Source organism: Lucilia sericata, unplaced genomic scaffold (genome assembly GCF_015586225.1).
Source record: "Lucilia sericata isolate MDLA Ls3-8-SP2 unplaced genomic scaffold, ASM1558622v1 Contig001261F_arrow, whole genome shotgun sequence".
Classification (NCBI taxonomy): domain Eukaryota; kingdom Metazoa; phylum Arthropoda; class Insecta; order Diptera; family Calliphoridae; genus Lucilia; species Lucilia sericata.
Genome location: NW_023995214.1, coordinates 33,804 through 50,781, shown reverse-complemented (window position 1 = coordinate 50,781; position 16,978 = coordinate 33,804). Strand labels below are relative to the sequence as shown.

At 29.9% G+C, this 16,978-nt stretch overlaps 1 protein-coding gene across 7 annotated transcripts in view; it reads left to right on the top strand.

Annotated features, from left to right (window-relative positions):
- Positions 1–16,978, top strand: part of LOC119610672 (14-3-3 protein zeta) — a 49,964-nt gene that overhangs the window by 28,604 nt on the left and 4,382 nt on the right. For 6 of the 7 annotated variants that reach the window (XM_037965996.1, XM_037965997.1, XM_037965990.1 and 3 more), the window contains exons 2-4: positions 11,538–11,773; positions 11,848–11,961; positions 12,150–12,276. In XM_037965996.1, the coding sequence (XP_037821924.1) occupies positions 11,712–11,773; positions 11,848–11,961; positions 12,150–12,276 (303 nt within the window). In that variant the 5' untranslated portion in view covers positions 11,538–11,711. Of the gene's footprint in view, positions 1–722; positions 1,165–11,537; positions 11,774–11,847; positions 11,962–12,149; positions 12,277–16,978 lie in introns of those variants that run through there. The other variant, XM_037965995.1, reaches the window with a different exon arrangement.

Genomic DNA, 16,978 nt, shown 5'->3' with positions numbered 1-16,978 from the left:
GACTATAGACTACACTATGAACTAGACTATAGACTAACTAAACTATAGACACACTAAACTATTGACTATATTAACTATAGACTAGACTATAGACTAGACTACTACTATTTATCAAATTTTATAAGTTAGAAAATGTACCGATAATGTCGTGAAAACTATTCCGGTATTTTTCGATACTAAAAGTACTGAGTTATCCATGCCTGGCACAACATCAACCGTTTTCTTTCTCTAATTTTCCTTTTTATTAATTTATGGAGTTTTTTTTTCTTCTTTAAACTAAGAGTGGAGTATGAGTAATGTTTTATATGGAGGTATTTTCTATAAACTGCTTTGCAATTTTTAAATGCCCTTGCGTTTTTTGCTGTTATTTTTTTTTACTGCTAAACATGTTGCCAACCTAAAAAACCCAACCCAGGCTACACTGGCCCTAGAAAATGAAAAATTTTCTTTCTTTGTTGAGTTAAAAAGACTATATTGGAAATTTATTACATGTATTTTTTCCTTTTGGCCAAAATATTACTGCGCGCGTTTCGAAAATCAAAATTCCCATTAGTTTAACTACTGCGCTCTCATTTTCCTTATAATTTAGGCAAATGACTCTCTCTCTCTCATTCTCTCTTTCATAAATGTGTCTCTATAACTTGGGCACTGTTATATACTCTTTTCGACTAAAACGACTGTTTATGGGTTGTGCAAAATATTCCCTAAAATTCTTACAAGTCTTGTCGGTAACGTTGGTCTATTAACACAAAACTCTCGCATAAAAAGAGGAAAAAAAATAATTGAAGAAATAAAAAAATAAAATTATATATCTAGCAAAGACTTACAGACATTTACCATAAATTTCAGTGCTTAACAATAAAATAAAACATAAAAAAATACATTTAATTAATAAACAAATAAATATTTGCTTCATTTGCAATAACACATTCCGTCTTTCAACATAGTTATTTAAAAAAAAAATAAATAACATGAAAAACATTTAGTTTTTCCTGCTGAAACATTAGTTAGTTAAAATTAGTTAAAAACATAAATTAATTTTGTTTTCTCCTGCAAACAAAAAAGAATAAATAATTTTATATGTAAAAAAAATTTACAAAACAAATTAAGTATTTTTTCTTAATGGTGCTTAAGAAATAAAATAAAAATTGCACAATTTATGAGGTAATTTACAAAAAAAAAAAATAATATTGAAAGAAAATTAACTTTTTTTAAATTTTAAATATTGCTTCACATACATATATTTTCTATAAACCACGCCTTTACTTTTTTCCAAAACGTTTTAATAATAATTGTTTTCTGTTTTCCCATTACACACCCATTTATTTTTAAGATTATGGATTTAAACTTTTTTCAAAGTTTTTAAATATTATTTAATTTATTTGTTTATTTATTATAAATTGAAAAAGTTTTTTTCCATTCAATTCTGATAAAACATTTCGACTTTCTTGATATGTGTTCGAACTTGACGTAAATCCAAACAAGAATTACAAATTTTTTTTTTTTTGAAATAGTAATGTCTTTCAAATCATGAAACGAGTGCAAGATATTTCAGGTTCCGTGTCCAAATTAACACATAGTCTGCTCTTAAAATCACGTGACTGCTAAGTTAACACTCAGAGAAGTGGGGTAGACATCTTTTCCACTTTTCACGTTTAATTTTACTTGAAAATAATCTGTGTTTTTTACGAATATTCCAGGAATTCCCAAGTCAACTGTTTAAATCACGTCACTTCTACAGTTAACAAATGTAACTGTAATCCCGACTCTTTCGTTCTGTTTCCATTAACAATTTATATCGCGAATAATAGTAAACATTGTATTCACTTTCAAGAATATTCCGCAAACTATTCATTCACAGTTCTTCAATTTCTTTGAAATAGCTGCGTAATGTTTACAACATTTCATGAATAAAACATCCAGTTTACTCTATAAATCACGTGACTGCTAAAGTTAACATTCGAAACAATAAGGTCGGCGTTTAGTTTTACTGGTTTTCCTTATGACAAGTAATAAGGAACCTTAAATTACAGTTCCTTTTCACGAATATTCCGCAAACTGTTCATTCACAATAGTTGATTTTAATTTTGAAACGGGAGGTTTACACATTTCTTATTCCAAACTTATTGAACATAATATTACTTGTTCTGATGACAATTTTCATTAAAGTTTTGCACCAAAAATGTCTTTGAAATGAGTGAAAGAGATTATAGTGAGTGAAGAGATTTTGCTTCCTAGATTAAAATAACCTACAGCCTAGACTTTAAATCACGTCACAGAAGTTAACTCTCTGAACATTTAAGATCAACTTATTCTTCCTTTTTCCCAATTTACTTTTACTCCAAAATAATTACGCCTATCGCGAATAATAGTGAACAAACAACTCACTTCTATGGTTAACATTCCGAACAGTGAGGTCAACTTATTCTTTACTTTTACCGTATACTTTTACTCTATTATTTAAGGCTATCGCGATTCGCGAATAATACTTTACTTCCCATTGCTTTTACTTTTCATTCACAATAGTTGATTTGGTTAGAAACAGCTGATCATATTAGGCGAACAATCGAAGAAAATGTTCATATTTCAAGTAAAATTTTGTATGACAATAAAAGTAAATGATTTAATTAAAAGATGTTTACAAGAGATGATATTTAAACAACTATGGTTTCAGAATAAAGCATTTAAGCCTCCAAGGAACAAAAAATGCTTTACAATATGTGTTTACGTTTTCCAAAATATCATTAAATTATTTATAATAAGAATTTGAACACCATTTCTAAAACATCAAGTGACTATGTCAAATTTTTTTCACTGCGTTAAACCATTGCTCAGCTAAATAAACAGCAATTTTTTGAGCAAATACTTTTCTAATTCTGGTCTTTCTTCTTCTTCTGCTTTTCATTGTTACGAAAAGTATTAAATCCTAAATAAACATTTTTAATGAAATTAGTTTCCTTCTTTGATAAAATTTTATCTCTTTTATTATTAAAAAAGATGCTGTTGCCAAGTTAAAAATAACAAAAAGTTTATGGGGAAAAAAACGTTGTACAATTTAAAACACATTATTATACATTATACGCCCACTGTCGTCTATACATCACACAAACACTAGACAAAAAGGAAAATATATAGTAAATGAAAAGCACAAAAAGATAAACCGATTGAAGAGGGGGAAGAAATATAATTTTTAAATTAATGCTGCATCCAAAAAGGTGTTGAAATATTTATCATATTCATGCAAAAGAGAAATGTGTACATCTGAATTTTAATGATAAAATAAAAAAAAACTAGTAGATCCTTTTCGCAGTTATTACATTATTGTGAATGTTACATGGATTTAGTTTAGAAAGTTTTAGTTGTAAAAATGTAAAAAATAAAAACTTAGAAGAGAATCAATTGAAGTGAAATTTGTGACGTTATTTCATTGAAATCATCTGGCTTTCCGAACATAATATTAATAATGACAGTAATGGTTTTTCTGAACTGATTAATTTTGAATTTTACATATTTTCCTTTTTGAGGTTAAGTAAAACCAGGAGAGCATGATATAGAATGAGAGAATCATAGAATGAGGGAAGGAATGTATGTATGAGGCAAAAAGAGAAAGGAGTAAGAGGAGAGATAAATTGAACCTATATTTTCTATATTTTATTTGATACACATGCATGCATACACACACACACACACGTATCAATGATGTCAAATGCCATTTAGTCTATTGACTAGTCTATGGACTTGTCATTTGACTAGTATATGGACTGTTCTATGGTCTTGACTATTGACTAGTCTATGGACTTGTCAATTGACTAGTCTATGGACTATTGACTAGTCTGTGGTCTATTGACTAGTCTATTTACTGTTCTATTGACTAGTCTATGGAATTGTCTATTGGCTAGTCTGTGGACTTGTCTATTGACTATTCTATGGACTTGTCTATTGACTACTTTATGGACTTGTCTATTGACTAGTCTGTGTATTAGTCTATGGACTAGTATATATGCTAGTATATTGGCTATTCTATCGACTAGTCTATGGCCTTGTCTATTGACTATTCTATGGACTTGTCTATTGACTATTCTATGGACTTATCTATTGACTACTTTATGGACTTGTCTATTGACTAGTCTGTGTATTAGTCTATGGACTAGTATATATGCTAGTATATTGACTATTCTATCGACTAGTCTATGGCCTTGTCTATTGACTATTCTATGGACTTGTCTATTGACTATTCTATGGACTTGTCTATTGACTAGTCAACGGATTAGTTTATTGTCTTTGGACTAGTCTATTGACTAGGCTATGGAGTTGTCTATTGACTATGGACTTGTCTCTTTTCTAGTCTACGGACTTGTCTATAGATTAGTCTATGGACTAGTCTACTGACTAATCTATTGACTAGTATGGGGACCATTCTATTGACTAGTCAAGGAACTAGTCTATTGAATAGTCTTTTGATTAGTCTATTGAATAGTTTATTGAATAGTCTTTTGATTAGTCTATTGACTAGTTTATGGATTAGTCATTGACTAGTCTATATACAATCCTATATACTAGTATATGAACTAGTCTATATGTTAGCCTACGGACTTGTCTATAGATTAATCTACTAACTAATCTATTGACTAGTCTATCGACTAGTATAGGGACTAGTTTATTGAATAGTCTATTGATTTATCTATTCAATATCATTGTCATAAAGTACCATTAAAGTACCATATCTTTCATACTACTCTTTCATACTACTCTTCACTAACGAAATAGTACTAAGTTTTTCATCTCCGATACGCATGCATGTAAATGAATAAACACAACAATAACAACAACAAGTGGGTAGGATGGATTTTAAGAAATGTGGGCGAAAAATTGAAAATTATTCATTATCATCAACATCTTTAGAGAAAATAAAGAAAGCAACAAAATGATTGTAATAAGAAAATGAATAAATAGGTTTTAAGAAGAAAAGATGATGAAAGTATGATGACTGCAAATGACATATTTATTATTCAAAATGGTTTTTTATTATGCATACACATACATGCATACGCACTCAAACTGATTTAAATATACATACATACATATAAACTGTGCAAACAAGGATTAAAACAAAGAGAATTAGAATAAATTGAAAAAAAGTCTTAAAGAGTTTTCAAGGATTTGTATAGGGGATTCGTGGTGGTGCGAATGTTCTCAAAAATTCTGCCGAGTTTTTAACGAATCTATTATTAGGATTCAAAATCTTTATGTCTACTACCAAGATGTGACTTTAAATAGGAATAGTCGGTAAAAGTAGTTAAAAAAATAAAATATTTAAATTACTATTTCCTCATTTCCTTTGTTTTATAACCATAAACAAATTTGTTTAAATTTTGTCAGTTTTTTTTTTTATTTATTTATAATTCATTTCTTTCTGTGTGGGTTTATTTTTTTTGAATCGGTTTTTTATTCAAATTTCTTTTTGCATGTGTGCCTCTTAAAAATAACGCCTACTCATACAAAATTCATATGTATTTAATATGTCGTTATTACTTTATGAATTTTGTGTTCTTTTTGTTTTTAATTTTGCATAACAAATTATGTTGTTTTTCTTAATTTAAAAATTATATTGCAATTTTGAAAACATATGTACCCAATTACTTGTTTTTTCCATAATTAACTTATTAACAGGTAATTGCAAAAATTTCATCTAAATAGAATTCAAGTTCTTAAAAGAAATTATTGTTTATAATTTGAAATTGTCATTTAAAAACATAATTGCTCATAAATTAGTAAACATTTTAAAGATTTTACTATTCTATGTGTTCCTCAAATATAATTAGCGGGCAAAACTACGTCCATAAATAAGCCTATTAGTCAATAGTCTGGACTATATATTACTCTATAGTCTGGACTATAGATTACTCTATAGTGTGGACTATAGATTGCTCTATAGTCTGGACTATAGATTACTCTATAGTCTGGACTATAGATTACTCTATAGTCTGGACTATAGATTACTCTATAGTCTGGACTATAGATTACTCTATAGTCTGGACTATAGATTACTCTATAGTCTGGACTATAGATTACTCTATAGTCTGGACTATAGATTACTCTATAGTCTGGACTATAGATTAGTCTATAGTCTGGATTATAGATTAGTCTATAGTCTAGAGTATTGATAAGTCTATAGTCTGGAGTATTGATTAGTCTATAGTCTGGACTATAGATTAGTCTATAGTCTAAACTAATCTATAGTCTAGAGTATTGATAAGTCTATAGTCTGGGGTATTGATTAGTCTATAGTCTGGACTAGAGTATTGATAAGTCTATAGTCTGGAGTATTGATTAGTCTATAGTCTGGACTATAGATTAGTCTATAGTCTAAACTAATCTATAGTCTAGAGTATTGATAAGTCTATAGTCTGGGGTATTGATTAGTCTATAGTCTGGACTATAGATTAGTCTATAGTCTGGACTACAGATTAGTCTATAGTCTGGACTATAGATTAGTGTATAGTCTGGACTATAGATTAGTCTATAGTCTGGACTATAGCTTAGTCTATAGTCTGGACTATAGCTTAGTCTATAGTCTGGACTATAGATTAGTCTATAGTCTGGACTATAGATTAGTCTATAGTCTGAACTATAGATTAGTCTATAGTCTGGACTATAGAATAGTCTATAGTCTGGACTATAGATTAGTCTATAGTCTAGTCTGGACTATAGATTAGTCTATAGTCTGGACTATAGATTAGTCTATAGTCTGGACTATAGATTAGTCTATAGTCTGGACTATAGATTAGTCTATAGTCTGGACTATAGATTAGTCTAGTCTGGACTATAGATTAGTCTATAGTCTGGACTATAGATTAGTCTATAGTCTGGACTATAGATTAGTCTATAGTCTGGACTATAGATTAGTCTATAGTCTGGACTATAGATTAGTCTATAGTCTGAACTATAGATTAGTCTATAGTCTGGACTATAGAATAGTCTATAGTCTGGACTATAGATTAGTCTATAGTCTGGACTATAGATTAGTTTATAGCCTGGACTATAGATTAGTTTGTAGTCTGGACTATAGATTAGTTTATAGTCTGGACTATAGGTTAGTTTATAGTCTGGACTATAGGTTAGTTTATAGTCTGGACTATAGATCTGTCTGTAGTCTGGACTATAGATCTGCCTATTGTCTGGACTATAGATTAGTTTATAGTCTGGACTTTAGATCTGTCTATTGTCTGCACTATAGATCTGTCTATTGTCTGCACTATAGATCTGTCTATTGTCTGCACTATAGATCTGTCTATTGTCTGCACTATAGATCTGTCTATAGCCTGGACTATAGATCTATTGATTAGTTTTTACTCTAGAGTTTGGTCTATTTAAACTGTAGATTAGTGCCTAGTCTGGACTATAGTCTTTACTCTATAGCACTAGCTTTTAAGTAAAAATTTTAACGATTTCTATGAAAGCTGTTGAAATCTTTTCTCCAAAAACGATTTGTAGGCCCTTTTGCAGGCAAAACTACTTGCCGATACCAGTTGTGAGATTACCTTGATATTTAAGGTTATAACTTGTTACAATATGTTGGTTTATTTATTCCTCTTTTATCATTAAAAAACATGAATAATATATGCATATGACAGCAATGAAAATTACCACCTTGAACTTAATTGAAACTTGTTTTTTTTTTTTCTCAGCAAGGTTAAACTATTGTATTTAGGCCTACAAACTACAAAAGGATAGGAAAATTAAAAAACACAATGTAGCAAGAAAATATAAATTTGAAATAATAACAAGAGATTTTAAATGAAACAAATAAATGAACCCGATAGTTAAAAGGGATGGGAAAAGAAGGGATTAAAACTTCAAAGTCCTTTAGTGGTGAATTAATATTTCACCATAAAATTTAAAAATTACAATTCTTTTAACGTTTTATTGAAATTTTTATATTATATAATTAAATTTCTAAATTTAAACTAATACTTAATTATAAAATTTGTCTTATGTCATCTCTCTACTCGTATTCATATTTTTTTATATTTATTATATTTTTAATATGAATTTTAATAAGTACTTTTAATTACTTCATATATATTTGCCTTTTAAACACCAAGCGTGCTTAGTATTTAAATGAATTTTAAACAATTTAATAAATTAACACATCATTTAATTCATGGCACATTTCTATTTCATGTCTTAACATAGATAGACGCGTTCACTAAATGTGTTTTGATTTTGAAAATAAAAGAAAAATTTAAATTTTCGTAAATTCGCATAAGTGTTTTAATATTTGTTTGTTTGTTATAACAAGTTAACAAATTAAAAAAAAAATGTTTAAATATTATTATTATTCATAAAAGCCATTGAACTTTTTTTTTTAATAAAAGTAAGATAAATAAGTATATAACGAAAATATTCAATATGAAAAACAACAAAATTTTTAAGTACGTCGTAGTTTGTTTGTTTTTTGTTGTATGAATGAGAATGTACATTATTTGCTTTTTGTGATTTTTATTTTAAGTGTGATATTATTTATTTGCAATTTTTTTAATATTTTTCTTTTGTTATTTTTAAACTCGTTACTGGTTTTTCTAGTTTATTTTTTATTTTTAATTTTATGAAAAAAAGCAACATCTCTTTTTATAGTGTTATTGAAAGAAAAATAATATTTTTTCTAAACATACAGTAGAATTTCAATTATTTTAAAATAATCTGGTCTATAGATTAGCCTATTGAACTAGAACTGAAGTAGAACTGAACTAGAACTGAAGTAGAACTGAACAAGAACTGAATTAGAACTGAACTAGAACTTAACTAGAACTGAACCAGAACTAAACTAGAACTGAACCAGAACTAAACTAGAACTGAACTAGAACTGAACTAGAACTGAACTAAAACTGAACTAGAACTGAACTAGAACTGAACTAGAACTCAACTAGAACTGAACTAGAACTGAACTAGAACTGAAATAGAACTGAAGTAGAACTGAACTAGAACTGAACTAGAACTGAACTAGAACTGAACTAGAACTGAATTAGAACTGAATTAGAACTGAATTAGAACTGAATTAGAACTGAATTAGAACTGAATTAGAACTGAACTAGAACTGTACTAGAACTGACTTAGAATTGAGCTAGAACTGAACTAGAACTGAACTAGAACTGAACTAGAACTGACTAGAACTGAACTAGAACTGAACTAGAACTGAACTAGAACTGAACTAGAACTGAACTAGAACTGAACTAGAACTGAACTAGAACTGAACTAGAACTGAACTAGAACTGAACTAGAACTGAACTAGAACTGAACTAGAACTGAACTAGAACTGAACTAGAACTGAACTAGAACTGAACTAGAACTGAACTAGAACTGAGCTAGAACTGAATTAGAACTTAATTAGAACTGAACTTCAACTGAACTAGAACTAGAACTGAACTAGAACTGAATTAGAACTGAATTAGAACTGAACTAGAACTGAACTAGAACTGAACTAGAACTGAACTAGAACTGAACTAGAACTGTACTAGAACTGACTTAGAATTGAACTGGAACTGAAATAGAACTGAACTAGAACTGAACTAGAACTGAACTAGAACTGAACTAGAACTGAACTAGAACTGAACTAATACTGAACTAGAACTGAACTAGAACTGAACTAGAACTGAACTAGAACTCAACTAGAACTGAACTAGAACTGAACTAGAACTGAAATAGAACTGAACTAGAACTGAACTAGAACTGAAATAGAACTGAAGTAGAACTGAACTAGAACTGAACTAGAACTGAACTAGAACTGAATTAGAACTGAATTAGAACTGAATTAGAACTGAACTAGAACGGAACTAGAACTGACTAGAACTGACTAGATAAAAGCTAGAACTGAACTAGAACTGAACTAGAACTGAACTAGAACTGAACTAGAACTGAACTAGAACTGAACTAGAACTGAACTAGAACTGAACTAGAACTGAATTAGAACTGAATTAGAACTGAACTACAACTGAACTAGAACTGAACTAGAACTGAATAGAACTGAATTAGAACTGAACTAGAACTGAACTAGAACTGAACTAGAACTGAACTAGAACTGAACTAGAACTGAACTAGAACTGAACTAGAACTGAACTAGAACTGAACTAGAACTGACTAGAACTGACTGAATGAACTGGAACTGAAATAGAACTGAACTAGAACTGAACTAGAACTGAACTAAACTGAACTAGAACTGAACTAGAACTGAACTAGAACTGAACTAGAACTGAACTAGAACTGAACTAGAACTGAACTAGAACTGAACTAGAACTGAACTAGAACTGAACTAGAACTGAACTAGAACTGAACTAGAACTGAACTAGAACTGAACTAGAACTGAACTAGAACTGCTAGAACTGTGAACTGACTTAGAATTGAACTGGAACTGAAAGAACTGAACTAGAACTGAACTAGAACTGAACTAGAACTGAACTAATACTGAACTAGAACTGAACTAGAACTGAACTAGAACTGAACTAGAACTGAACTAGAACTGAACTAGAACTGAACTAGAACTGAACTAGAACTGAACTAGAACTGAACTAGAACTGAACTAGAACTGAACTAGAACTGAACTAGAACTGGAACTAGAACTGAAATAGAACTGAACTAGATCATTCTATAGTCTGGACTATAGATCAGTCTATAGTCTGGACTATAGATCAGTCTATTAAAGTTTGGACTATAGATCAGTCTATAGTCTGGACTATAGATCAGTCTATAGTCTGGACTATAGATCAGTCTATAGTCTGGACTATAGATCAGTCTATAGTCTGCTCTTTAGATCAGTCTATAGTCTGGTCTATAGATCTGGATATAGATCAGTCTGGATCAGTCTAACTCACCCTATAGCACTATCTTGCATAAAAGACATTTTACTTTAGAGTCTTTAATCTTTCAAATATTTTCATTTGAACACACAAACAAATTTTTGTATACAATTCTTACTCATAAAGTTTTGTTGTTTTGCTTTCCTTCTCTAAATTCTCTTCATAACTAATTGTATTTAATTTACAAAATTTCTTTTGTATTACAATTGTTTTTTTTTCCTGTCGACATTTCAAATACAATGTACATTGTACACACATTTTATATGACTCATTTCATCTACAGTTTACTGCAACTGCTTCTCCATCTTTGAATTGTTTTCTTGTTGATTGGTCATGATGTTTTTTCTTTAGGGGATTACATACTACAAACAAATATATATCGTATACATAATATGACGATATTTTATATTTTTAGTTAATAATGTCTTGTATTAAGTTGTTTTTCTTTAATTCCAAAGTTAAAACCTATAAAAATGTTTTACTTTATCTTTGAAATCAATAATAATTAAATAAAATTTAAACAATTATCGCTATTAATGAACAAAAAAGTTAAACAATTATCTCATAATAATAAAATTTTAAATGTATAATTAAATTAACAAATATTTAAACAATTAAAAACATCTACTACTTTTAAACATGTAACTAATTTAAAATTTTTTATTCTCTTTTTTTTTATTTTAGATTTAGTCATACTGTGAGCGACGCATTCAGTTTTAGATTCCTTATAATTATAATCTCTCTCTAGGCTCGTATTGTATTCAAAAAATTTTGTGGGGCAACCGTTTACCCAATAAAAACAAACGTTTTAATTTTTGTAAACTCTAAGTAAAAAAAACAAAACAAAAACACATCAAAATGTCAACAGTCGATAAAGAGGAATTGGTCCAAAAGGCAAAATTGGCCGAACAATCTGAAAGGTAAGTTTTTTTTTAACTTGTTTCTCACATAGGCTTTCCCTAATTTATAAAATTCATATTTTTCTCTATTTTAGATACGATGACATGGCTCAAGCTATGAAATCAGTCACAGAAACCGGTGTTGAACTGTCAAATGAGGAAAGAAATTTACTCTCAGTTGCCTACAAAAATGTTGTTGGTGCCCGCAGGTAGGTTACAATAACAAACTATAAACTTAATCAAAAAAATATAAAATTCTGAATTCGAATATCCAATATTTAAAAACACTTAAAAAACACGTTTCGAATATCGAATTTTCAAATCTGATTCCATTCTTTTTTGTAAAAGTGTGATTTCATTAAAATTTCATTATTTGTTTATGTTATTCCCTTTTTAGATCATCGTGGAGAGTAATTTCCTCCATTGAGCAGAAAACCGAAGCCTCCGCCAGAAAACAACAGCTCGCCCGCGAGTACAGAGAACGTGTAGAGAAGGAACTTAGGGAAATCTGTTATGAAGTTTTGGTAAGTACAAAACTATTAGGATAAAATTAAAAATAAATACAAAGTTTTTAATTCGACGTTGCAGGAAAAACTTTATTAGTTTCACAACTAGTTGTTCTAGAACACATGAATATATATGTATATAGTTCAGTTCTAGTTCAATTCTAGTTCAGTCATACATACTTCAGTTTTAGTTCAGTTCAGTTCTGGTTCGGTTCTAGTTCGGTTCTAGTGCAGTTCTAGTTCAGTTCTAGTTCAGTTCTTGTTCAGTTCTAGTTCAGTTCTAGTTCAGTTCTAGTTCAGTTCTAGTTCTAGTTCAAGTTCAGTTCTAGTTCAGTTCTAGTTCAGTTCTAGTTCAGTCCTAGTTCAGTTCTAGTTCAGTTCTAGTTCAGTTCTAGTTCAGTTCTAGTTCAGTTCTAGTTCAGTTTAAAAATAAATACAAAGTTTTTAATTCGACGTTGCAGGAAAAACTTTATTAGTTTCACAACTAGTTGTTCTAGAACACATGAATATATATATAGTTCAGTTCTAGTTCAATTCTAGTTCAGTCATACATACTTCAGTTTTAGTTCAGTTCAGTTCTGGTTCGGTTCTAGTTCGGTTCTAGTGCAGTTCTAGTTCAGTTCTAGTTCAGTTCTTGTTCAGTTCTAGTTCAGTTCTAGTTCAGTTCTAGTTCAGTTCTAGTTCAGTTCTAGTTCAGTTCTAGTTCAGTTCTAGTTCAGTTCTAGTTCTAGTTCAAGTTCAAGTTCAAGTTCAGTTCTAGTTCAGTTCTAGTTCAGTTCTAGTTCAGTCCTAGTTCTAGTTCAGTTCTAGTTCAGTTCTAGTTCAGTTCTAGTTCAGTTCTAGTTCAGTTCTAGTTCAGTTCTAGTTCAGTTCTAGTTCAGTTCTAGTTCAGTTCTAGTTCAGTTCTAGTTCAGTTCTAGTTCAGTTCTAGTTCAGTTCTAGTTCAGTTCTAGTTCAGTTCTAGTTCAGTTCTAGTTCAGTTCTAGTTCAGTTCTAGTCCTGTTCTAGTTCAGTTCTAGTTCAGTTCTAGTTTAGTTCTAGTTCACTTTTGGTTCAGTTTTAATTTAGTTCTAGTTCAGTTCTAGTTAAGCTCAAATTAAGTTCTAGTACAGTTCTACTTCACTTTTAGTTGAGTTCTAGTTAAGTTCTAGTTTAGTTTAGTTCTGGTTCAGCTCTAGTTCAGTTATAGTTCAGTTTGTTTGCATTCGTTCTAGAACAAATTAATTGGTTTTCCTGGGTTATTATTTAAAGAAGGAAAACAATTTGAAATATTATTCTTATGGCAAATATTATACTTCATAAACTTATATACTTCATGTACTTTTTCGTGTTTGCCAATAGTCTAATAAAGTTTTAAGTTCTTAAACGATAAAACTCTTTAATGACATTTTATATAACTTACTCTTTACTGAAGACCGACCACAGCAAATAAAACTATTTAAGTAGCAAGTAGACTGTGTTAGACATCCCTTTTGACCATATTAAATTTTCTTATTTAAACACAGAAGACATAAAGGGAGGAAAAGCAGGTTTATTTGAGGGTGGTTGGTTGTGGCTTTGTGGGTTAATAAATATGTTTATAATAAACTAACCACAAGCTAACTAAGCAATACATTTTTGTTTATAATATATATAGTAAATAAATCTAAGTATTACTGTGTGTGTTTCTTTTTTTTTACTACCCGTGTGGGGAATATACCTACACACTTGAATAAACCTGATCATGTACATACATACTCCTGCCTTGCTAAGGCATAATGGGAAAATAATATAAGTATTATACATACATATTTAAATATAAAAATACATGTGGCTTTTTGGATTTGTTTTTTTTTAATATTCTGTGTGGGTGGGGTGTTTCTCATCATCCTTTGAATTATTTTTGTATTATATTGTCACTATGATGAGTTTTCAATCAATAAATCTATTTTAAATTGAATAATAATGTTTTCATTTTGGATGTCAGCTGTATATCTAAAAATTTTCCTTACTGAGCCTTCGTGAAAGTTAAAATTTTAATTATTTTTTTTTTTCTGTTTATAATCGATAATAAAGAATTTTGTTGATTGATTGATAATTAAGGTGCAAAGGTTTGTTTGGAAATATATATAAATTTAATTGTCTGACCACAGTAGGAGATGGAAAATTTTGTTATTTATAATTTTGGTTTTTATTTCTAAATGAAATCATATTAGTTTCTTAATTGTTTTTATTCGAAAAATTTGTTTTTGTGGTTTTTATACCATGTTTTCCTTTTTGCTACAAAATTCGATCAGAATTGCGAAAATACTTTTAATGTGATAAATAGTGTCAAATTATTTTCAAAAATTTGTATGTTCCAAAGTGGAAAATGTTAGAAATTGAACTCAATTACAGTTTCATGAATCCTCATGATATGAAGGTATAGGTAGAACGTGCTATAGACAGATATTTGATATATCGAAATCTTCATAGAAGCCTTTACCAAAGTTCCACCCACTAACTCATTTCACAGATCTACTATTATTACGCATTATTAATTTTGTATGACAACAGCTAATTACTCGTGGATGAATTGTCGGCTCTTAAAACAAGGATGTAATTATACTAGTAAAAGTGCAACAAGAGGAAACAACATATGTATACCCTATGACCATGTACATAAATGTACTCTTTTAGTGTTATTATGATTATAACTACAGATTATTAATATACATACTTGTTCAGATATAAAAGAACATACATATAGAGATAAAAAAAAAATACCCACATGACCTTAATAAAACCTACAGTTGAAAATTAACATTCTTACAAACCCAACACCTACCCCATTTATATGAGCCTTATTATCCTTTAGATGAGCTGTACAATAATGTTTTTTTCCTATACCCATTAACCCCTTACTCTTTCATCTATAAGTGTAGCTTTATGAAGAGGATATTTATATTACTTTGCAGGTATGGATAATTCGGTACTCCCAGCACATTTTCTAACATAGTCTAATAGTCTAGCCTATTATCTAGTCTACAGACTAGTCTAGTTTAATCTATAGTCTAGTCTACTCTAGCCTATAGTCTAGTCTGTAGTCTACGCTATAGTCTAGTCTACAGTCGTGTCTATAGTATAGTCTATAGTATAGTCTACAGTCATGTCTATAGTATAGTCTACAGTCATGTCTATAGTATAGTCTATAGTATAGTCTACAGTCCGGTCTATAGTCTAGTCTATAGTCTAGTCTATAGTCTAGTCTATAGTCTAGTCTATAGTCTAGTCTATAGTCTAGTCTATAGTCTAGTCTATAGTCTAGTCTAGTCTAGTCTATAGTCTAGTCTATAGTCTAGTCTATAGTCTAGTCTATAGTCTAGTCTATAGTCTAGTCTATAGTCTAGTCTATGGTCTAGTCTATAGTCTAGTCTATAGTCTACTCTATAGTCTAGTCTAGTCTATAGTCTAGTCTAGTCTATAGTCTAGTCTAGTCTATAGTCTAGTCTAGTCTATAGTCTAGTCTATAGTCTAGTCTAGTCTATAGTCTAGTCTAGTCTATAGTCTAGTCTAGTCTATAGTCTAGTCTAGTCTATAGTCTAGTCTAGTCTAGTCTAGTCTATAGTCTAGTCTATAGTCTAGTCTATAGTCTAGTCTAGTCTAGTCTATAGTCTAGTCTATAGTCTAGTCTAGTCTATAGTCTAGTCTAGTCTATAGTCTAGTCTAGTCTATAGTCTAGTCTATAGTCTAGTCTAGTCTATAGTCTAGTCTATAGTCTAGTCTATAGTCTAGTCTATAGTCTAGTCTATAGTCTAGTCTATAGTCTAATCTATAGTCTAGTCTATAGTCTAGTCTATAATCTAGTCTGTAGTCTAGTCTATAGTCTAGTCTATAGTCTAGTCTATAGTCTAGTCTAGTCTAGTCTAGTCTATAATCTAGTCTATAGTCTAGTCTATAGTCTAGTGTATAGTCTAGTGTATAGTCTAGTCTATAGTCTAGTGTATAGTCTAGTCTATAGTCTAGTGTATAGTCTAGTCTATAGTCTAGTCTATAGTCTAGTCTATAGTCTAGTCTATAGTCTAGTCTATAGTCTAGTCTATAATCTAGTCTGTAGTCTAGTCTATAGTCTAGTCTATAGTCTAGTCTATAGTCTAGTCTATAGTCTAGTCTATAGTCTAGTCTATAGTCTAGTGTATAGTCTAGTGTATAGTCTAGTCTATAGTCTAGTGTATAGTCTAGTGTATAGTCTAGTCTATAGTCTAGTCTATAGTCTAGTCTATAGTCTAGTCTATATTCTAGTCTATAGTCTAGTCTATAGTCTAGTCTATAATCTAGTCTATAGTCCAGTCTATAGTCTAGTGTATAGTCTAGTGTATAGTCTAGTCTATAGTCTAGTCTATAGTCTAGCCTTTAGTCTAGTCTATAGTCTAGTCTATAGTCTATTCTAAAGTCTAGTCTATAGTCTTGTCTATAGTCTAGTCTATAGTCTAGTCTATAGTCAAATCTATAGTCTAGTCTATAGTTTAGTCTATAGTCTAGTCTATAGTCTAGTGTATAGTCTAGTCTATAGTTTAGTCTATAGTCTAGTCTATAGTCTAGTGTATAGTCTAGTCTATAGTCTAGCCTATAGTCTAGTCTATAGTCTAGTCTATAGTCTAGTCTATAGTCAAATCTTTAGTCTAGTCTATAGTCTAATATTAGTTTAATACTTTAAAACCTAAAAAGTACTCTTTTATATGTTAGTATGTACTAATTTAAA